Below are 21,748 nucleotides of genomic sequence, written 5' to 3'. Positions count from 1 at the left end.
GCAGAACTTGACATGGCCGCTCCGCCTGTCCCAACAATTTGCCACCTTCCTAGGCCAATGCCTATGGCCAGTGCTCGCCCCTGCCTTTCCCCTCTTCGTAACCCAGTCGTCTTAGCCCTCTGGCTTGTGGACCCCAGTGCTGTTGCACCGCCTGTACACTCATTTTCTATGCCATGCGAGTTAATCGATGCGTCGCCGCATTTCTATTGCATTGCCTCGTTGTAATATATCGCGCGACTTAACGAGCCGCCCCCCTGCCGCACCCAGCTCATCACGGCGCTGGAGGAGGATCCCGTCGCGCAGAAGATGCAGCTGTCCTACCGTCTGCAGCAGGTGGCAGCTGCCCTGGAGAACAAGGTCACAGATCTGTGAGCCCCGCGGCAATCGTTTAGGCTGCGACCCTTGACCCGGGGTCTCTGGGGCTCAGCGTTGCTAACCCTCGCCACGACAAGTGGACCTGGACCACCGTTGTCGCTCGTGTTCTACACATCCCAAGATCGTCGATGAAATCGGCGGTCTTGCCGTCGACCCGTGCGCAAGAGCTCTGTCGGCCGTGGAAAAAAACTTTTCTGTGGAGCGGAGGGAAGCTGTGTACAAGTACAGTACTGTGATTGTCCAAGTGTGAAGTGTGTATCGTGTGTGTGTAATGCTGTGTAGATGATGTCTTAGTTTACAGAGCAGTTCATTAGTTTATATTGTGTGTGTGGGCCCACGTGTGTGGCGTGATTAGGAAGTGGTATCGTAGTGATTAGCACACTGCAGCATTTCCAGTGTTCCAGGTTCAATTTCAAGCTATGAACAACACAAGTTGGAAGTGGGAATTGAACCTGGATTTGTCCTCCCCTAGGTTAGCTCAGCCTAAAATGAGTACCTGGAGCAGTGTAATCAATAGCACTAGGGGAGCAATTGAGGCTGGAAGTGCTGCTAGCTTTGCTGTCCTTAATGTGCTCGCTAACAGCACTTGCCCCAACAGTCTAAAAGGCTAAATGGGGGACACCTAGTTTGTGTGTATATATATTTAGCACCGATGGGGTTATATATTGTGTACTTAGTGTATGTGTACCACATGCATTATATATACATATTTAAGTATATACAGTACGAACATTCTATATACACTTCCAATTACTTTAGCAATAAATGTGCGTGTGTGTGTGTGTGACACTGAAACTTAATGCATTTATGTACATATGTCCTCCAAAACAGTAAGGCATAGTGCTGCAAACACACCCTTCCCTTCACCAAATACAAACGTCACTTAAGGCTGTGCTTCCACATAATGTAAGGTCCTGGCAGAAATATCGTAAGTTAGATCTATGATTGTTCAGTATAATACATTCCATGTTGTTGAACTACAGGAATATTCCTTTTTCCACTGGCACATCCGAGACCGCGCCATACAGAGCCAGCCGAGCACGGGTCAGGAGGCAGGCTTTCCACTGCAGAAGCCGAGCCATGCCGCTGACATGGCACGCAGCGTGTAACATCGAGACGGGTGACACGCCGACGCCGTGTTTGAGTTGACTTGCGCGCAGATATACATACTCGCACACTGTTCAATGCTCCAAGGCTCTGGACTGCTGGATGGTATTTTATTGATTTTCTTTAAGTGGTGATGTTATATGCATTGCACATGTCATTAGCACTGCCACCTGTGAGGGCCCTGCACTGGCTCGGCTCAGATTTGCCAGTGTAAAAGGGGTACAAGTGGTAAATCAAAACTGGGTACCTGGGCGCTTCCTCGGTTTAAGATGCTTTCTCGCAAGAATCCGAGCTTGTGTTGTTGCTCATGTGTTGATTGCGCAATGCAGTTGTAGGCACCGATGAAGAATCTTAAAGCAAAATCAAAGCTTGCAGGGAGGAACTAAACGGAGATGCAATGCTGACTAAATTGCCTTATTTTTGTTGTATGATTTTAATTTTCTTTTTATGGGATTTAATAAATGTTTAAAAGTGTGGGACGACAGTATCGAGTTATGAAAGCAATTATAATGGAGTGGGGATTGTAGGTGTGCAGAACTTAAGGAGGTTTAAACACCCAGCAGTAAATGGGAACGGCTGGCAATGACTAATTTAAAAAATAAGCACAACCCTTTACAGGGACTCTGTCTAAACAGATGAGAACTCAAAAGCTCATTTATTTTAGATAGCCAAGTATAGGGTTAAGTTTTGGATTTAAACAAAATGGTATTCCTAGTTGATCATTTGTATTTCAGTAATAATTTAATGTATCTTCATGCAAAGGTGATGTTACCTAATGCTACGTAACACCACTTTGGTGGAAAATTATGTAATTTTACATTTTGGATTTAAAAACAATAATTTAGATCATCAGAACTTTTATATCTAGGCTCGATTTTGATAATTTTCTGATTCATTTAAGAGAATCTCTAGCCCAGTGGTCATGCTTGCGACTGGGCAAATTTGGCCAACGTGTTTGCCATCTCCTGGTGATTTTTAAAGGGATTTCAGGAAAAACTCTGTCCTAAAACAGAACTTTAAAGACCTTGAGCATTAATTCGTAGAAGATTATCATAGCATAAAGGTTAAATTTGAAAATTACCGATATCTTAATTACAAACACTCCTGTAGATGATGCCGTGGTATCCCTGTCTCCTGTGTAAAAGATACATTTTAATGGGCATTCAGGTAAAGATTATTCATATTTCAGCCCTGCAACGTTGAGACCTCAAAACTCTATAAAAAGATTGGTAATATTGGGTTTTCAGGAATTGTTTTCTTCTTTTGGTAAAACACTACCACTTATCCAAGTGCCTTCGCTGGTGGATTCTTTTTCAGGGCTGGTTAGGCAAAGTTAATTCTGCAATAGTCAGTTTCATGAGAGAAAAAAAAATCACGTTGCTTGGAGCATTAATTGCATGCGTTTACCTGTCCAACCAACAGTAGAAGTGGATATGCCAGTTTGGTCAAATAAGCAGACCGCATGTGGTGGAGTCTGTTGTGGGTACCCCCACCTCTTCCAAGATGCATGTCGAGTATATAAGAGTCGGCCAAAACTACCCATTGGCGTGGAGCTCTGGAGCATCCTCTGGTGGAGGACCTTCTGCAAGTCGTGGTGTGAGCAAAGAATTGCAGGGCTGCACCTTTCACATTTACCCCCTTTTAGACTCGACTATTTAGGAAAAATGCCGGGAACACGGCGATGTCTTCCTGCAACTGCTGTGTACGATGACCTGAAGGAAACTACATGGCAGGATCAGCACATTTCCTTCGGTGAAACCCGAAGAGGGGTGGGGGGGGGGCAGCACACATTGGAGTTGGGGCCCACTGGGAATGTGATTGTGGTCACGCTGATCGTCGAGTCGCAATCCGTTGTCTGCCTATCGGGTACCAACGTAATATTACCCCTAGCTTGTGGTGTGTTGTAGCTTAAAGTAAAAACGTTGCTTCCAATACATATATTCACGTTTATTTTTCCGTGTTGTGGTGTACGCAACGTACAGTCCTGTACACTCGACCCGTGCCACTGCCGAGGTGGCTGGAGACTGTTTGGAAAGGGGGGCTAGTGCGGAAAATTAAACACATGCAGGTTCTCATATTAAAGCGTTAATGGAGGGCTACGGTGATGTAACCTTGCGTATGAGCAGCCCCTTTACACAGCCCTGTGGTACTGCCCTAAGTGACCAATTAAAGCACTAGGTTTGTGTACGTGTTGCAGTCTCCCTATATTTATGCCGCCAACTTGGTTGAAGAAACCAAGAAAGGGATTTATAGCGAAGTTAACCTTTCCCTACGCAAAATTCAGGTAAGAATACCTATTCAGGCAAGAAAGCCTAGGCTAGCAATATGTTGGCGAGTCCCTTATGTTTTCTTTTTTAAACCAGGATGTTTCCAATATAATAAACAATATTAAGTTCCATTATTTTTTTCTTTTGCATACGGTGTTTATTAGCAATGCTGAATGCAGTCATTTTCATCTCCGAAATATTTTTGTACATATATTTTGTATTTAAAGTAAATAGAAATTGTTTTGTTTTTATATATAATGATTTGTACAGAGAGAATAGATCCAGATAAATAAAAACGTTTTATGAGCTTTGTGAACACACAAATCCAAAGTGTCCAATAAACACATTTTGCGGCAATTCTGAAATTGTTACCGTGTGATGTTTTACTGCTTTTCAAAATCTGCATCTTTCATTCGAAGATTGTATCAAGTGGTCTAGAGTTTTAAGCACTTAACATTGTTGAACCTCAATGCCAATGTTTAAAACAATTTCCATAGAGTAAACTAATTAAATGAAAGCAATTAAGGATACATGCCTGCTGCTAAGAGGTATTGTGAGGTCCTTAGTTTATCCGAAAAATAGAAATGCTGAGATTGAAATATTCCTGCTGTAATTCTTCATTACTTGTGCATTCCCAGGATGCTGATAGGAACCTCCTGGAATATGGTGCAGATTTGTCAGTTAAAATATGACTTTTAAGGTAATTAAATACAAGTTAACTTTAATTTCTCACAAATTATACTCTTTACTGCAAGGTTGTATCAACAGCATTGAGACAATTGTACTTAGATGACTAATAAAGACTGAGTGGTAGCAAAAGGATGGAACGCATCAGAGTACATCTACCAAGGAGCTGGAGTAATGAGTACAGCTTGTCCAGGTTCTAAATAGATTATTGCTGGATTGTGAGATCTTTATCCAACAACAGCTTGATATGACTGATGATGATCGAGCTTAAAAGCCATAACTATAATAGTCGATCATACACGCATTAAAAGGCTCATCGGAGGAATCATTGCTTTCCATTATGTATTACTCATCCCATAACCAGGGTCCTAACTTTAAATAATTTAAATAAATGAATTACCCTTAGGTGTAGTGTGAAATTCACACAAACATGTTCCACTTAAGAATGAGTGCAACACATTAGTCCTGTTCAGCATTCACCACTCGGGGTTCACCAACGAAACAACACGAAAGCAAGGCGCCACAGTATCTTGCATGGCAGTGCACTCACAAGGCAGTCCATCCTTCGCGAGCCACTAGGCGCTGGCGGGAAGGTTTGTCCTCAGGCCCAGCAGAATCTTGACGGTGCGGGGCGACAGCTTGTAGATGCCCATCTCGTTGAGCGACGTGAACGCCGTGTGCTGGGTCTGCTCGCCGTCGCTGGGGTCGTCGTCCTTGCCGCACTCGTTCGCCCACGAGTTCAGCACCTCGCGAAGCAGCAGCGCGGGTCCCACGCCCAGGGTCAGCACCAGGCACGCCTCCTTCACGCTGATGGCCCCAAGCAGCACGGATGGGGAACAAAGTTGGCATACGGCAGAATAGATACGATTCCTCACAGACGGATTTTCTGTGATGGGCTGGCTGGCACAGTGTGGATCTACTCAACCTTCCATTTGTGAGTCGAGTGCTCTGTTAGGCTCTGATGCTCATCTCCATAACGTATTTATATATGTTCAAGTGACAAGCATGAGAGATGTTATTACCTCGCTTACATTTCTATGGGATCTTGTGAACGACGGTAAGGTGAGCTGATGCCCGAGGAGAAGGGTGATGGCTAAGCATGTTACACGGCATTTATTCTTCGACTATAAGCAATACTTACAGCTCATAATACATATCCAAAAGTGGGAATGTTATAATTGATGTGCAATTTATGCAAATGATATGTTACATTTAGGATAACTGAACAAAACTGTACAAATAATATGGTCAAAACACATGTTTGAATGGTATGGTGACAATTTAATCGGTGAGGGTGGTGAATTGTCACATCTAGTGTAAAATCACGTGTATGTCACAACCATGGGAACCAGTAAGGTTCACGTGTCACTCACTGCTTGAAGTAGTTCTCTGGCCGCTTGCAGTACTGGGCGAACAGTGGGAAGAGGTTCCGCATCATGTCGAATTGCAGCTGGGCTGCTCCACCTTCGTTGAAATGGTTCGCTAAAATCACCTGCGGGTAAATGTTACGTAAAAATAAATAGTAATGAAGTCCTCAAGGCAGGCTTCGCTGAATTGAGACCCCTTCAGGAGGGCTCTTGCCTTGTGAGAGGTTTGTTTACTTATCTGTATGTAAGACCAAACTAAAATCCCACAAGGCTTCGCTGAATTTTGAGAGACCCCTTCAGGAGGGCTCTTGCCTTGTGAGAGGTTTGTTTACTTATTTGTATGTAAGACCAAACTAAAATCCCACAAAAGGTCAGGAACCTACTTGCCATGCTCATATTCTAGCCATCGTTTCTCCCTTCAGGCTGAAGGCTTAACATATTTTATGAGGATCTACCCATCATGGTTTTCAAGTGCTTTACCACAGGTTGGCTAATTACACTATTAGCCTGTGTATAAGACAGCCATTCATGTTCTTGAAAATTAAGGGGCCATGTGAATGTTTCATTGATTTATTTCGGTATTTTCCTGATTGATTCCAATTGTGCTATTTATAGGCATGTCCTGAGACACCCAATGTGTGAAAGAGGTGCATAATACATATTTCACAAGACTTTACTTAAAATATACTTCATTTGACCCTGTATCCTGTAGACAGTTGGAGGTCACACTTTACCATTAGTTTACCTATAAGACCGTTGCATAACAACTAAACCGATAGTTTAAATTATTTAACCAGCTTAAGTCCAAAACCAAACTTCATGGTTTTTTTGCGTGGTCATTAATGACCGGCTGAAACCAACTGGCTACACTTAAGAAACCAAATTAATCAAATGTGGTTGAAACCTGGATGTGATCCCAAAATCTCAGTAGTGCCAGCTTAGTGCTGAGCCACCTGGCCACCTTAGAGGCCAAGCATTCTAAAATGCACTATTACAGTAGACTTTTTAAGTAACCCATTATCCTTATGATTATTAATTATTATGGTTTTGCTTTACATAAAGTCCTTCATGCAAACTGTATCTCACATTTGTTGAGGAACTACAACAGACAAGCTGGAAAAGGCAGCCAGGCGGTGAGCCAGCACCAACAATTTCCCAAGCTCTGCAGTCCCCTTCATATTAAGGCACTATTATTCTATTGAGACCAAGTGACCGGCGTTTAAACGAGCACAGCAAGGCAAGATGTTCGTCGTGGGCTGTGCGGACCTCCTCGTACAAGAAGATGTCGAGCTTTTCGGCCACAGTGACCCAGAGGGTGGAGAAGAGTTCCGCAGACAGCTGGCGCTCCATCTGCAGCAGGCGGTCGCGCAGGGCGACCACAAAGGGGCACGCTGTGCTCGACAGCGACATGGTCACCTGCTCCACCTGGGCCGGTAGGCTCAGCCACCTGCAGGATTGGTGATACAGCAAGTGGGACTTGTACAACCGTGAGTGAATGATAGTATGCATGCCCAGGTTAATATATACAACTGAGGGAATGATAGGGTATATGGCCAGGTTAACAGATTCAACCATGACTGAATGATAGTGTATATTGCCAAGTTAATCTATACAACAGTGAGTGAACAATAGGGCATATGGACAATTTAATTTATACAGGAGTGAGTGAATGATAGGTTGTATATGGCCAGGTGTATGTATAAAACAAAGTGAACCATGGTGAAAATGCATGGTCAATGGCATGTCAAACATAATCGTGAGAGCATGATTGGGTGTGTATATTAAACAGTAAGCAAAAAATATCATTAAAGACTGGATAGGGTATATGTTGTGCGTTTAGTGAGAGGCCAATACAATTCGTGTACAGCAAGGCATGTATGCGAGGAGACAATATGGTGAAGGCACACACAGGTTTCCATGTACAATAAGCAGTGAATAGTGTGAATGACCAAGTGTTTATGTACACACTAGTCAACAAATGTGTCGGTGCATGATGAAGAATGTGTATAAAAATCAATGGCAATATCACTAAGCAGATGGATTTAAATGCACTTTCTTATGCTTTTCTGTATTTTAATCAGCTTTTATTGTTAGTCGAGTGTGAAAACAACACTGAAGAGGCAAATCGGTTTAAATCCAGTGCAGCATTAAATAAAATACGTTTAAACCAACCTTCGGCACTCACCTCTCCCTCTTGTACAGCTGGGCTTTCTCCTTGACTTCCTTGAACACGCAGTCGCCCACCTTGGACAGCATCTCCTGCTGCAGTCGGTGCAGCAGGCGCACCGTGTCGTCGAACACGGACGCCTCCAGCGACGCCAGCTGTCCCAGCTGCAGCTCCGACATGCGTCCCCCCACCGTCGCCCTGTCGTCTGCCTCCTCCAGGTAGGCCTGCTGCATCTGTAGGAAAAACTGAACGCCCCCCCCCCCCCGCATCCCCGGGGGGAAACCAGAACCAAAAAGCCACGGACACACGCAAAAGCGGCATAGGGTCAACGACAAAGTGTCTTCTCCCTGCTTCAGCACGCAAATGTGCAGCACCCACCTTCACAGGCAGCCCCCCTGTGCCGGTGCTAGAAATTCCACATTCCCATGGTGGGAAGCGGGGACAGTCTATCGGTAAGATGTAATCTACTGAAAGTGTTGTTTTGATCTTAAAATCGCAATTACTGCTATTTCCTAATTTTATTGAATTCCACCCCCCCCCCCCCCCCCCCACATATTATTGGCAGTAGAGCAAAATCTTAAAAACAGATGATCCCGTAGAATGACAGTAGTTGAGAGAATCAAACTTGTTCCAAAATAGACCTTATAAAACAAAATAGACCTCATAAAACACTCTTTACGTAATGTTTTAATCGAGTGATAGATGCATAGAAATGTTTCTATGCATCTATCGCTCGATTAAAGCCCTCCTAGTTGGGAATGGCCATATTAAGTCAGGAAAAAAATATATTCAATAAAGAATATATATTTTTTTTACTCATCTAGGCATTGGTGACCAGACAGAGATCATTGAACGACACTTCAGAACCTTAATATGTAAACTCAGTAAGTGCTATGGTGGAACAAAAAAAAGTATTTCACGTGGAGAAACGAACCTTCTGTCACTTCATCGTTTCACACTAAGCGGTCACCGGGATATAAACCCAACATCTTAGTGGCATTAGCTCAGTGCTGTGAAACACATCATTCATTGCTCGGAGGAGTGGCAGCAACTAGTGAATGTATATCCCGACGCTAAAAACGGCACTCTTGGGCTCGGTACTGGCGGTGGCATTATGGTTAATGCTGAAAGAGGAGCAGACGATGGGACGCACCACGTTGTCGCACCAGTCGGAGAGCACGCTGGTGACGTAGGCGGCGGCGTTTAGCACGGCGCAGTAGCGCGTGCCCAGCGGAGAGTGCGCTTCTTCCTTCATGACCTGGGTCAGGCGGATGCGGAAGTCGTCCAGGAGGTCCATCTGCAGCTCGAGAAACTTGAGCTTGTGCCACATCTGGGGCAGCCACTTGTAGCGGTCTGCAGGGGACAATGTGCACCACATGGTTCCCAATGGGGTGGAAGAGGACACAGTGGTTTAGGAAAACAGGTGTAGCGATTATCATTTGCTGCCATCTAGAAATTCGCTACACCTACTGGCTCTGATTCTGATAGAAAAATCCAAAATGTGCTGCAAATGCTATTAAATTTGATGAAGCATGTAACAAAGCGTGTAACAATTAGTTAGAATTGAACTCAACAAGGTGCACAGATAGAGTTGTGCAATTATGATCGATTATTTACATTGCATGCAAATTATAAGCTAAAATATGCGCAGGTTTAATTTAGATGGCACAAGGGATAAAAAAGCAGACAGAAAAACGAAATGAGACAGGAAAATTAGATAAAGAACCAATAAATTAAATAATAGAATACAACGTTTCGATTGCAACACAAGCAATCATCTTTAGGTACATGGTAAAGTAACGTAGAGAAAAAATTAAATAGAATACGACTTTTCGATTGCAACACAAGCAATCATCATCATGTACCTGATGTCGTATTCTATTATTTAATTTATTTTCTTTCTACATGACTTTACCGAAAGAACCAAAAAGTAATTCCTGCAGTCACGAAAGCTCCAAATCAAGTTTAAAGAACCAATACTTGAATCTGAGTGCATCCCTGAATTGTGACGATTCATCGAATTGCAGTGGATTTGGGGGAAGGGGGTTAATCACTGTTTCACACAACTAAAACTCCTTAATTCAGGTCTTTCCGACCGATACAAGTGGGTGAGTCGGGAGTGAGATCTAGGAGAAACGTTGCAGGTGGTGACCCTGAGCCCCGTCCCACCGGTTGGCACTCACCCGTGATCACCTGCAGCAAGGTCATGAACATCTCGGCACAGTCGGGCACATGCGCCTCCTCCAGCTCCCCCACGTCCTGGTACTGGCAGCTCCACGCCGCCTCCGACGACAGCATGGAGTCCACCTTCTCCAACGAGACTGCCGGCACACGGGACAACAATCACCCATGTTAAAGTGGTACGTTCCATATCCTACAAGTAGTTGGGAGTAGTGAGCAGCGTTTCATTTGGGGTATACCATTTTGTGGACATTACTCGTATTATCTTACATTGCTCGTCAATTTCAACTATTTAACCAATGGTTAAAAAAGCAATACTGAAACTATCTTTGAGTATATTATTAAGATGACTTTTTACATTAGCTTAACTTTCATCATTCTATTCTACAATTTACTTTTATTGATATAAAACAGAACCAGGAATTATTATTTTGAAGACTTCCCTAGTCTAAATCAATGCTAGGTGTAACACAATCGCAAATACAAATTACATGCACGGTATGAAACTCACTACATATAAAACTCACCGAGATATTTCCAGTGCAGTGCGCTCCCCCCCAAACATTTCAATGCCACATCTTGGCACCATCATTAACTTACTGGGGCGGTGACATTGCCCAGTGGGAGCACGTTCACCACTTAAACGCAAAGGTTCTCGGTTCGAATCGGGCAGACTGACCTGGTTATTACTGTGGGTGTGTTAACCATAAAAACACACCATCTGTTTCACAGTAAATATTAAAGATCATCCGATATCATTCAAAATGAGTAGGCCATTGTGTGCTGGCATTATTGCCCAAATCTGAAAATGTTTCTAAATCATCCACAAATTACTCAATTGGAATGACCCATGTAATAATATCACCCCTACTGCAAAAAAGTACTGCAGACTGTCTGTGAAACATAGCGCTTTCGCGATAGCCTTGCGATATAAGAATGGCGTGATTACCAAATGTTCGAAATTATAATTATTTCCAATTGTTTGGCTGAAATTGTGCATCTACACCACACGGCAATGCTATCTGCATGTAATAACGATGCGGGTGTTTGCCACGCGACGATGGCACGTTCGTGTCTGCGTTACATTTGCGCTCAACGGCGAGCCACTTCTGGAAGCAGGCCTCCTGCGAGAGCACGTGCAGCACGCCGGGCAGCGCGGCCGGGTAGCCGTGCGCGGCGCGCACCTCCCGCTCAAACAGCAGCAGCTCGTCCACCAGGTGGCAGAAGAGGGTGTCGTCGAACAGCAGGCGAGGCACGTCGTGCGCCGCCTTCTCCATTACCAGCAGCATGAGCCCGCGGATGAACTCCAGCTGCGTAAGGGAGAGGAGGGTGATATTGAACGGCTCGTGGTTCCAGTTTGGAGATAATTACAAACTCTGCGCCAGGTTTCCCTAACCTCAGGCAACTCGCGATAGATTAAATGATTGGAATGCAATTCTGACGACTTCCAACGTTTGCTTTCTCTAGCACGGCGTTTCTTAAATTGGAGTTGTTGCGCCCCAACGCACAGTGTAGCTTTATAATATTGCCATCAGGTGCAAACAATGTGTAGCCGCTTCATCTGTATATTAATGATAAATATTTTATTCAGAGAAACTGCACTGTTGTCGGATGGAGAATAAACAAGGACTCTGTTGATAACAAAGTGTTAATAGCAAATGAGGTGATTTTTTTATAACATTGGCGTGATTGCAATAAAATACTTTGAAAGCCTCGCCACTGGAGTTTGTGTATGGGACCATTTTTTAAAGTATAAAAATGAGGAACGTTGTGGAGTTCCCATAACCACCTGGTTCACAAACTAGGTAAGTAGGTTCGGCATGGATTCCTTCAGCGACATGACTGGGCTAAACCAGAACCAACAGGGGCATGTGACCTACATGCCCCATGACTGGGCTAAACCAGCACCAACAGGGGCATGTGACCTACTTTTAACGAGACATGTGGCATGCTTTGCAAATGGAACTAAACGTTTTTGGCAGGGCTGACCCCGGAACTAGTCATGACATCATGCTCAAGGTAAGTAGGTTCAGCATGGATTCCTTCACCGACATGACTGGGCTAAACCAGCACCAACAGGGGCATGTGACCTACATGCCCCATGACTGGGCTAAACCAGCAACAACAGGGGCATGTGACCTACTTTTAACGAGACATGTGGCATGCTTTGCAAATGGAACTAAACGTTTTTGGCAGGGCTGACCCCGGAACTAGTCATGACATCATGGGGTCAACGTGGAAGACACATATGCTCAATGGTATCAATTTCTGGTCCATGTTTTTTTAAAAAAGAAAATTAAAACAGGTCGGCAAACTACAAAAACATAATTGTTGACAGCATAACCTAGCAGAAGAGAGGTGCAGATACATATTTCAGGGCGTGGTGGTGCACATCTTTAATCTAGTGCTTTGGAAAGGGGTTAGTGAATCACACAACACTGTGAAACCTGCAGTGGCTGTGCTGTGACCAGGATAAGGGCAGTGCAATACACATTAAAAGAGGCACTAAGCAAAAGGAGTAAACAACAACACATACATAAGTATATTTTTTTAAAGGAGAGTACGACCCCAGAACATTGTGATAACAAATGTGATGTGGCCTAATAAGCCTGCACAATGCGTGACAAATATTGTAAAGGACAGGAAAAAGTGGAAGGAGTTAACAGCTGAGCCATCAAGTGTTTCCCCACTGACCATAGCAGTTAATGGAGAGATGACAATGAGAAAATTAAGTACCATTTTCAAGGGTCACTGCCAGAAAAGTTAGCCTATTATATATATTTCCATTACAAGTAAGTTCTATTCTATTCTTGAATGTGGTAATATGTTCAGGAGCTAAATGCCAATGTCGAGGTCTGATAGCCACAAGAGGGCTTCAGGAGAGAGTTTGTGTAGTTTTGCTATTCCTCCATTGACGGAGCGCAGACTACAATGGTTTACTATACGGTCCATAATTCGAGTTGCATGGGCACGGCCACAATGTGGCTTGTCTCATGAAGGGGATGTGGCACATTGGTCTGTTCATTGATGTTCCGATGCAGTTGATGGCAGACCAGTGTCTCCAAGGAATGTCAAAGCCAGAAGGAGCGATGTTTTGGTCTCAAATGAGGAGTTGATAACGAATTGTTAATAAGTGTTAATAGCAAATGAGGTGATTTTTATAACATTGCCGTGATTTAATTAAAATGCTTTGAAAGCCTCGCCATGTGAAATATGTCATCAGCACGATATTTAATCAGTGTAGCTGGTTTAACCTGGCCACCATTGAAATACAAACACATGAGCATGTGCACCTTTGCATCGAGAGGGGAGTTTGCCTTGAAGAGGATGTCCTGGATGGTGGTCTCCAGGAAGTCGCTGTGGTGCGATATCCACGTCAGCACCTGAGTGAGGTACCACTCGGGCTACGTCGCCCACAAAGACAGGACAACCGCAGGAAGAAAACAAAATGGCATTGGGATCAAATAATGACTCTCTGATTACTGCCTGATTATTATATGGTATGAAGTAATGCAGTCTCAGCTTGTAATTGTAGACATGTTAATTGTATTGTGGCCGTCTGGTGACATGCAATGCACTGGTTTTATTGGGTTGCCAGTTCAGGTTTGTGGGTTCGTAGTCCCAGTTTATTGGTTCATAGCCTTGGTTTGTGGGTTCTAGTCCAAGAGGATCCCAAATCTGGTTCATGGTGCAGCGTGCTGATCGACGTTGTGTTCACGTGGAGTGGACCATGAACAGCATCTGATAAGGAAAGTGTTTTGTGATTTTTTAAATCAGGCTAAATATGTATTTTATAATCTGTTGAATATTTTGAACTGAGTATACATTTTATTGTTTTGTGTAACTCAAACTTTATTGATGTAATGTTTACTTGTGAAGCGTACAATATTAAATAAAGTTTGATAAAGAAAAAAATACTATTAATCTGTCTTAATTTAGTTAAATTATGTAACATTCAACTTATGCTATGTAAATGTACAGCCCTATTATAAATCCGCTGCTGGATGAAGGTCTCCCCATGCTGTGTGGGTCATTGGAGTTATTTTTCATATATCTCCATGCTTTACACAATAATCATTAGAATTGTTATATTGAAATCAGTCTAGAGTAAAGCGAACCAAACTAACTGTTGAAATTATGCACTCAAAGAAGGCCGTGGGACCGATGGGTTGTGTTAAAATTACTTCTATATTTTTTATGTGAACAGACATCTATAAATAAGTCATTGTCTGCTTATCTGTGAACTTGCTCGTCAGAGGAAGTTGCTGAAGGCAGGGAGAATAGATGTGGGAGCATAGAAATACAGTACAAGTGGATTTTGCTGCACTGCCATCTGGAAACCACCATTCTGCCCTTAACACTGGCAAATACATGACAAAAAATTTACGAACAGGATTGGGTTTAAATGTTCAAATGACAGCAAACAGCATATTTTTAGAACACCAAGCTGTATTACCATTTACCAGTTGACAACATTTCTGAATCATATTAATCGCCTCTTCTGTGGCAATGGTGACAACTGTTAAGACGTTTCCACATACCAATTTGGTATGACATAAGCACAAGCGTTGTTTACAATGCATTCTGCGAAAGCTAAACAATCGCGTAAATGTTTTGACAAGGTAAAATATGAAACCTTTCGATTGCAACAGCATGGTGTGATTATCTTCCAATAATACAAACTAAAACATTTCCTTTCAAAAACATTTTGTCTGTTCATTCGTGTTCATATATATATGTGTGAAGGCGTGCAAAGTAATTTACCTTGCTCAAGTCATTGGTCTGCTTGTTGCCTTGGAAATGGTATCGAAAACGCTTCTCCAAGGGAGTGAGCATGAGCTGGAAAGGCAGGGCGATGGGTGGTATCTCTGGGAGGGCGTACTCTTCTGGCAGGCGCCTTGGCCTCGATATAACCTCGTCCCTGTGTCAGGAACATGCACAGTAGTATCAGTCGAAAGGTCGACAACGATTGAATGAATATACGATCCGAACCACAAGAGACTTCACCTAGCGCGTGCATCCCTGGTTTATCCAAGACCAGTTTGAAGCGAAGTTGAGGGAAAACAAGATTTTTAAATAACTCTGAATCATGCTGCCATAACATACTGCATTGACGTATTCAATTTATAGGCATAAAGCCACGAGGGTTTTCGAGTCGCTCACCCAACCGCAACTGTAATATCTTATTACTGAAGCTTAAAACCCATGTCTGACAGTACAGGCCATAACCTAGGTACATAACTACAAATTAGAGGTGTTTAGTTTTTGTATTACTTATACTGGTGATCACACCAGCTGGCAGGTCAACATAAAATCAGGCATAGACTTATTAGCTGGCAGACATGGAGAAACCAAAAAGGCAAAAAAATAACAGGTATCTACGCCCATAGATATTTAAGCAGTAAAGCGAACCAGTTGGTTAGGCATAAGATCATGCACCCATAGAAGTTAAGGCATGTGTGAATGCAGTCATGGCCATTGGTATACATAAAATTGGAGCCTTACTTTTAGAAATAAGCAATTGCAAATGTAAATAAAAAGAGAATATGAAAGGCATACAGACGTATACATAATATGCCAAGGGAATTTTCTTCTGTGATGCAGGACACTTGAAATTTAATGTGGCGACGCTATAATTACGGGATGTGCAGCTGCAGAAGGTGACAGAAGAACGTCTCGAGGTTAGTGTGCAGCTCCTGTGTGTTGGCGCCGGGCGTGAGCGGGGTCACGAGTCCTTGGTGCGTGCTTATGAAGGGCCACTGCAGCTGCTTTAGCACCTCCTCAAAGTCACTGTGCAAAGCGCATTGAGAAACGCTCGTATAAGTTATGGGTACAACAATGCAGATTGACATCCTCTATTAAGGCTCACGATACTTGCACTGAATTACACACCGACACATAATTTATGGAAATTATATGTAGTTACATTTAGGCTAATGCGGTAACCAAGAAATGAGGGACAATAAAATTAGCCAAATGCAAAACTAAGGCTTGTATGGAATCGAGGCCTTGAATGATACAATTCCTGGGTGAGGAAGGTAATATTGTTACACTCCTAGAATACATTATCATTAAAACCCCTTAGTTGTATCATGTCTCACAATCACTGGGCTGGTGCAATACAATTTCAGGGAAAAATAATATAATACAATGTCATTTGACCATCTCTTTTAGCAAACGGTATTTTGGCGTAGGCCTGCGATCCAGCATTCTGTAGGTAAGCGTTGATGGATCACCCAGATTTCTGAACTTCTCAAACCCGAGGTGCCCAAAAGATGGCAGGACAGCAAGTATTTATCTGTGTCAATATTTTAGAATTATCCTTTCCATATGCATGGCAATTATCTGGGTACGACTTTATTACACATACAGAACTGCAAAAAATGACAATATCCTAATCAAGGATCCTTGGTGAAGAAGATATCCTGATAAAAAGTGAGAACAGTATCATACCAAAGAACATCTACATAGTCGAATGTATGTACGGCAGTCGAAGTGACCTACACAGGTATTGACTATGTAGGTTTTCATTATATACATAGGCTGGTGGGTTATATTATGCAGCCAAGTGAACCATGACATTAATTCAATTATGTAATAGCTCTGCCCCTCACTTGGTGAGCTTCTCGCGGAGGATCTTATGCCAAAAGACGAGCGTGGATCGCACGAAGCGGCGCAGGTGAGTGCAGGACGAAGGCTGCAGCACCCGGTCCAGTTCAGACATAGACACCAGCTTCTCCAGCGCCTCCCCAATGCTGTTGGTCATCAGGTGCTGCTGTATCGAGTCACTGTGCGTGTTGGCCACAATGCCATTGGCAACAGTCAGTGTAAAAATCCACAAGCACACACACACACACATATGAACAAGTCATTAATAGAACGATTTCAGTATTAGCAAGATATTTTTGTAGCTATAGTTCCTGAACAGAGGCCTCATAGTTCAATTCAAGCAGAGCAGCCAGCAACTAAGAGCATATATGATTGTACATCAGATATTAACCTTTTTTTAATCGAGCAAGCTTATAGTAACTCAGAAAAATATGATCGGAGAGGGGTCCAATTTCAAGCACTGTGAGAAAAGTAAGGATGAGAGGAAACCGTCATTCTGGTAGAAGTTCTGCACAATGGTAAAGGCATTAAGGGGTAAAGTTCATGAAAATCAATGACTGTGGCTAACATCAGTTGTGAATGGATAATTGAACTGATAGTTGGCTCTCTACACGAACGTCGTACGATATGTATGGTTACAAAACCCATGTCAAAGATGCCATGGGGAGAATATTCATCCAGTAATGGATTGACAAGGACCAGACAAAACAATATTCTTATCTTCTTGGTTCTTTCGGTAAAGTCACGTAGAAGGGTATAATATAGTAAAAATAAAAGATAAAATAAAATTGTATTGTTTTCTTTTTATTAGTTCCCTTCTATGTGACTTCACCGAAAGAACCAAGAAGATGAATCCTTGCGGTCATGAAAGCTTTAAATCGAAACATTCTTATCACTATAGTACGTGATCTAGTGTGGTTTATTGAGTGACAACACATCAGCGGCTCATCACCTAAGCTCCTCGATCTGCGAGATCCACTTGAGGTAGGACAGGTAACCCTCCAACTCGTCCACCTGCCCGATGAGCCGTGCGATTGGCTCGGCACACGGCGCAGTCTCCTCCACGTGTCGCTCCACTTCATGGGCCAGCCGCTCCCTCCGTTCCCGGAGGGCCTCCAACTCTCCCACCGCCGCCTCGGCCTCGTGCAGGGCCCGCTCCAAACGGCGTGGCACCTCCAAGCGCGCCGTCGCCACCTGCGCCAACATCCCGCACACGTTATTCATTGGTCGACGGTGGGCCTACCGTGTGCAGTCGTCGTCGTGGTCATTGTCATCATCATCAGCCACGATCGTTTGTCACTGCTGCGTAAAGACCTGCCAAAAGCCGCCGCCGCCGCAGCCGCCACCTGTAGAAGCATCCCACGGGTGGGACACAACACTTATTGTGGTCGACAGTTGCCCAACCCATGCCCCGCGCCTCCACATGGCACGGTTGGCTACGTACGGTGCGAAAGAAAGTTCAACATACATTCACACGTGTCCGATCATCAAACAGCCCGGGAAGCATTCATCGATATGAATGCTTCCTGGGCTGTTTGACCCGAATTTGAATTTTTTGGGACTGAGAGAAAAAAAATAGGCCATGGTCAGCCGTCAAAGCACTCGTGCTGTCTAAGCAGTGTCAATGTATTTAAATGTACGACAGTGAAGTCTCCAAAACGCTATAACGTCACAGGTGACCCTAACTTTACCGTCTTTTCTATCATCAATAAAACGTCTAACTCACACCGGACACTGTCCTGTTTACCTCACCGTGTAATACAGGGCAGTATTTTGGAATTACGATACAATAAGCACTCTGGGCCCGCTATTCTATTCGTGGGGTACGATGGCGAATAAATAAAGTTCAGTGGCACAAGTTGCCAAATGTCGAGATCTGCTGCTAGCCGCGACGGTGAGGGCATCAGGGACAAGCGAGAGTGAGTCGGTGTAGTTCTGCAGACTACGGCGGGTTACTAATAACGATGGGCCACCGAAAACGCAAGGGGGTGTGGTGATGATGGTATGATGGTGGTGTTGGGGGTTTGTCGTTGTTCTGCCAACCTGCTCCGTGAGCCGGGCCCTCTGCGAGCTCAGGCCGCCCAGCAGCTCGCCCAGGCGCTTCAGCTGCTTGGTGTCGGCGCCGAACTCGCTCTCCACAAACGCGGCGACGTGAGCGGGCATCGTGAGGCCCGAGACAGACACCAGGTCCAGGTGACGCGTCTGCTGCTCTGTAGCCACTTGGTCTCTTCCCACCTCCACCACCTCCTCCACCACCTCCGCCGCTGACTCCTCTTGCCGCATCTCAGCCATTGTCGCCGACCCCGCTAAGGGTGACGTGTTGGTGAAGGAATCGATTCCACGATTTAGAACGGCAATGGAATCGATACCAATGCTGCCCACGAAGGGTCTATGGAGTGTCAAGTTGTGTAGTGGAATCGATTCATGTTTGGTTTATAATATAATCGATTCTCAACGCGCGGTTGGGCACTTGGAGATGGGTTTTTTTCCACAAAGCCACGTTTTTATAATTCGAATTAGCGAATAATTTTGAATGAATGTATTGTTTTTTTTATCTAACGACAGGAATCAAAAGTTTCAATATAGACCAAAGCAACACACTAACCCGATGTTTCTCTGACGTTTTAGACAAACCAGTTGACATGTTTAATTCAATGGATGTATGTTCACTTTGAATAAAAACATCCCTGTAATAAAATACTAGACGCTTTAGATGCAAATATCCCACATTTAAATGCTATAACCCCCTTTGTTAAGTAGTGGGTGGGAATTCCCTGTTGATAGCTATTCGTCATCGGCCGTGGTCTATCCACTGCTGGATGAAGCCATCATCACGCGGTCTTGCGATGTGAAAGTAACAAATGGTGATGGCAAGCCTGCTTAATTGCATTTTAAAGGCTCTTATTGTATTGTTTGCTGGAGCTTTATGCAATGCATTAGAATTTGACCGCTAGAGGACAGAATTTAGCTATTTTGTTGTGTTACTTTCAGCAGTTTTAATTTTATTTTACTATTTTACAATTTATCGTGTTTTTTTATTTTCAATTGATTACTTTTATTGCATTATACTGTTTTCTATCTACGTGACTTTACCGAAAGAACCAAGAATATAGTTTTGTTCTTGAGTAATGAAAGATGTTCAGGAGTTAAATTCCAATGTCGAGTGGTCTGCTCGCCACGAGAGGGCTTCACGAGAGTTCTTGCAGTTCAGCTATCCCTCCACTCAAGGAGCGGAGACGAGTTGTTTACTATATGATCCCATTAGGAGGAAAACAACAAACACTTACACTTGTTTACCAATATGCTGTGAAGGACCATAGCCCGAAACGTCGCCTATTATATATTTAAGGCAGTGTTATTGACAAATGTTTGTAATTTGTGCATTACTGCCACCACACTAAGACAATTAGAGGGCAGTTTGTTATTTTTTGGTAAATTTAACCTGTGACTGCCAAATATCAAATATGCTCACGATTTTGTAGTGCCTTAAAATGTGATTGCATTTAGATGCTAAGCCAAGCGAAATTTGAATGACCATGCATTTTCATTGAGCATCGTAATTGTTTTTACATCTTGTTTACCAATGAACTGGTAATGGATTATTCGTCCAATGTGAATCAAATACCATCTCAATGATACATCATTGGGCTCTTAAGACTACAGTTATACTGCCAGTTTAAATGATACATAAAAAAATATCGAACATTTTATACAATTTCTTTGTCAAATGTCTTTTTACAAAACAGCCTTGTCTCAACTGGCACTTTATTGGCTTATGTTTCAATAGTTGAAGCTATGCACATGACCAAAATACAAAACACACACACACCTGTGCTGAGTCATGATTTTTAACCGTCAACAAAGCCGTAAAAGCAACACGCGAGCCAAACAACTCAAGCCGCAACGAACGGCGGCAAACACATCGTGCGCTGCGGTGCCAAGGCAAAGCACGAGCAGCCCACGTGGCCACGTGGAGTCGGGAGGTCGTCGAGCAGACCCCGTGCAGGAGCCGTGACGTCACGCGGTGGGCGTGGCCTCCCGCTTCTCCCAATGCGTGACGTCACCCGAGCACACGCCCGGCACGCGGACCGTACCACATCGAGCACGCGAGAGGGGGGGGGGAGTTGGTGGTTGGTGGCGGTGTTGCGATAATAACAAACAAACAAAAACGGCTCGCGTTCGGCGCGTACCACTTTAAATATATCTCACAAAATAATATTTTTTTAAGTGCTTCCAAATGTTTTTTTTTGCTAATTCATCCGAACAAAATGAGTTAGCGTTCGATTTTTTTTTAAACTTTATTTTTTTGCCTATGTTTGCTTTAAGCCGGTCGCGTTTGACCGCAGTTCAACGTGACCGGCAGGCGGCGGGGTTGAGTACGGTAAATGCGCACACGTGTGCGCCGCGTGCCCGTGCGTTACGGTACCGAGAGCAGGAGCCGTGCACGTGCAACGTTGCCCAGCCCCACCCCGTCGCCTCCACGTGGGGCCGGGCGTCCGCACAACCTAAAGGGGCCTTGGGCCATGCCCCTTCCACTCCCACATCATTGGGTCGCTCGTTCGCTCGCCCTATAAATTGTCCACCCAGCACAAGGGGCGACAGCAGTGGTCAATGCCACCGTAACTCGAACGGCAAACTGAGCGCGCGCGTGCGTGCGTCTTAAATACGCGAGCACGCATTTCTTTTTGTTGCGGGGAGGTGGGGGTGGTGGTGGCCACGTAGGCCTGGCTCTCTCTCTCTTTTTGTGCGCTCTTGACAACCGGGCTTGGTGTGTGAACTGAATTAATTTCGAGTCGTCGAGGCTGTAAGGAAGGACGTACACAGACGGCAATATTGTTTTGTCGGAAGGGTTCGAGAGCGCGTTTTCCCTCTTACCTTGATAATGCCGCGCGAGTTGACGCAGACGAGGCTACAGAAGATTTGGGTGCCTTGCGGCAGCGACGCGCCGGCTAAGGAGCCCATACGCCGAGGCAAGAGCGGTGAGTTAG

The 21,748-nt window shown here is 44.1% G+C and overlaps 3 protein-coding genes across 4 annotated transcripts in view; 2 read left to right on the top strand and 1 right to left on the bottom strand.

The window, feature by feature from the left end:
• The window catches only part of LOC116942347 (plexin-B1-like), a 129,342-nt gene extending 125,236 nt beyond the window's left edge, over positions 1 to 4,106 (top strand). For both annotated transcript variants that reach the window (XM_032954136.2, XM_032954135.2), the window contains exon 36: positions 268 to 4,106. In XM_032954136.2, coding sequence (XP_032810027.2) covers positions 268 to 372 — 105 coding nt within the window. In that variant the 3' untranslated portion in view covers positions 373 to 4,106. The remainder of the gene's footprint in view (positions 1 to 267) is intronic.
• Positions 4,030 to 19,140, bottom strand: RINT1 (RAD50 interactor 1). The gene is made up of 13 exons (XM_032954137.2): positions 18,804 to 19,140; positions 17,713 to 17,954; positions 16,766 to 16,939; positions 15,792 to 15,941; positions 14,916 to 15,072; positions 13,445 to 13,555; positions 11,236 to 11,461; positions 10,154 to 10,291; positions 9,124 to 9,323; positions 7,989 to 8,215; positions 7,070 to 7,250; positions 5,810 to 5,928; positions 4,030 to 5,243 (listed from the first exon to the last, which is right to left on the bottom strand). The coding sequence occupies exons 1-13, from the start codon at positions 19,050 to 19,052 to the stop codon at positions 5,012 to 5,014; spliced, it is 2,406 nt and encodes an 801-aa protein (XP_032810028.2). The 5' UTR covers positions 19,053 to 19,140; the 3' UTR covers positions 4,030 to 5,011.
• A 1,989-nt stretch (positions 19,141 to 21,129) lies between these two features.
• LOC116942350 (6-phosphofructo-2-kinase/fructose-2,6-bisphosphatase 4-like) overlaps positions 21,130 to 21,748 on the top strand; it is a 35,470-nt gene continuing 34,851 nt past the window's right edge. Inside the window, exon 1 of the mRNA XM_032954138.2 lies at positions 21,130 to 21,739. Coding sequence (XP_032810029.2) covers positions 21,643 to 21,739 — 97 coding nt within the window. The 5' untranslated portion in view covers positions 21,130 to 21,642. The remainder of the gene's footprint in view (positions 21,740 to 21,748) is intronic.

Source organism: Petromyzon marinus, chromosome 14 (genome assembly GCF_048934315.1).
Source record: "Petromyzon marinus isolate PM22_M1 ecotype Great Lakes invasive population chromosome 14, UKy_Petmar_22M1.pri1.0, whole genome shotgun sequence".
Lineage (NCBI taxonomy): Eukaryota > Metazoa > Chordata > Hyperoartia > Petromyzontiformes > Petromyzontidae > Petromyzon > Petromyzon marinus.
Note: the sequence above shows the minus strand (reverse complement) of the source record. Positions and strands in the feature narration are given on the sequence as shown.

What these genes read in the sequence shown, in the direction of transcription:
- RINT1 (XM_032954137.2), bottom strand. Translation starts at nt 19,052, where the DNA reads ATGGCTGAGATGCGGCAAGAGGAGTCAGCGGCGGAGGTGGTGGAGGAG. An exon ending in AGACCAATGACTTGAGCAAG is followed by an intron (nt 13,556 to 14,915) that starts GTAAATTACTTT and finishes TGGGCGACGTAG; the next exon opens with CCCGAGTGGTACCTCACTCA. An exon ending in CAGCTGTACAAGAGGGAGAG is followed by an intron (nt 7,251 to 7,988) that starts GTGAGTGCCGAA and finishes CCAATCCTGCAG; the next exon opens with GTGGCTGAGCCTACCGGCCC.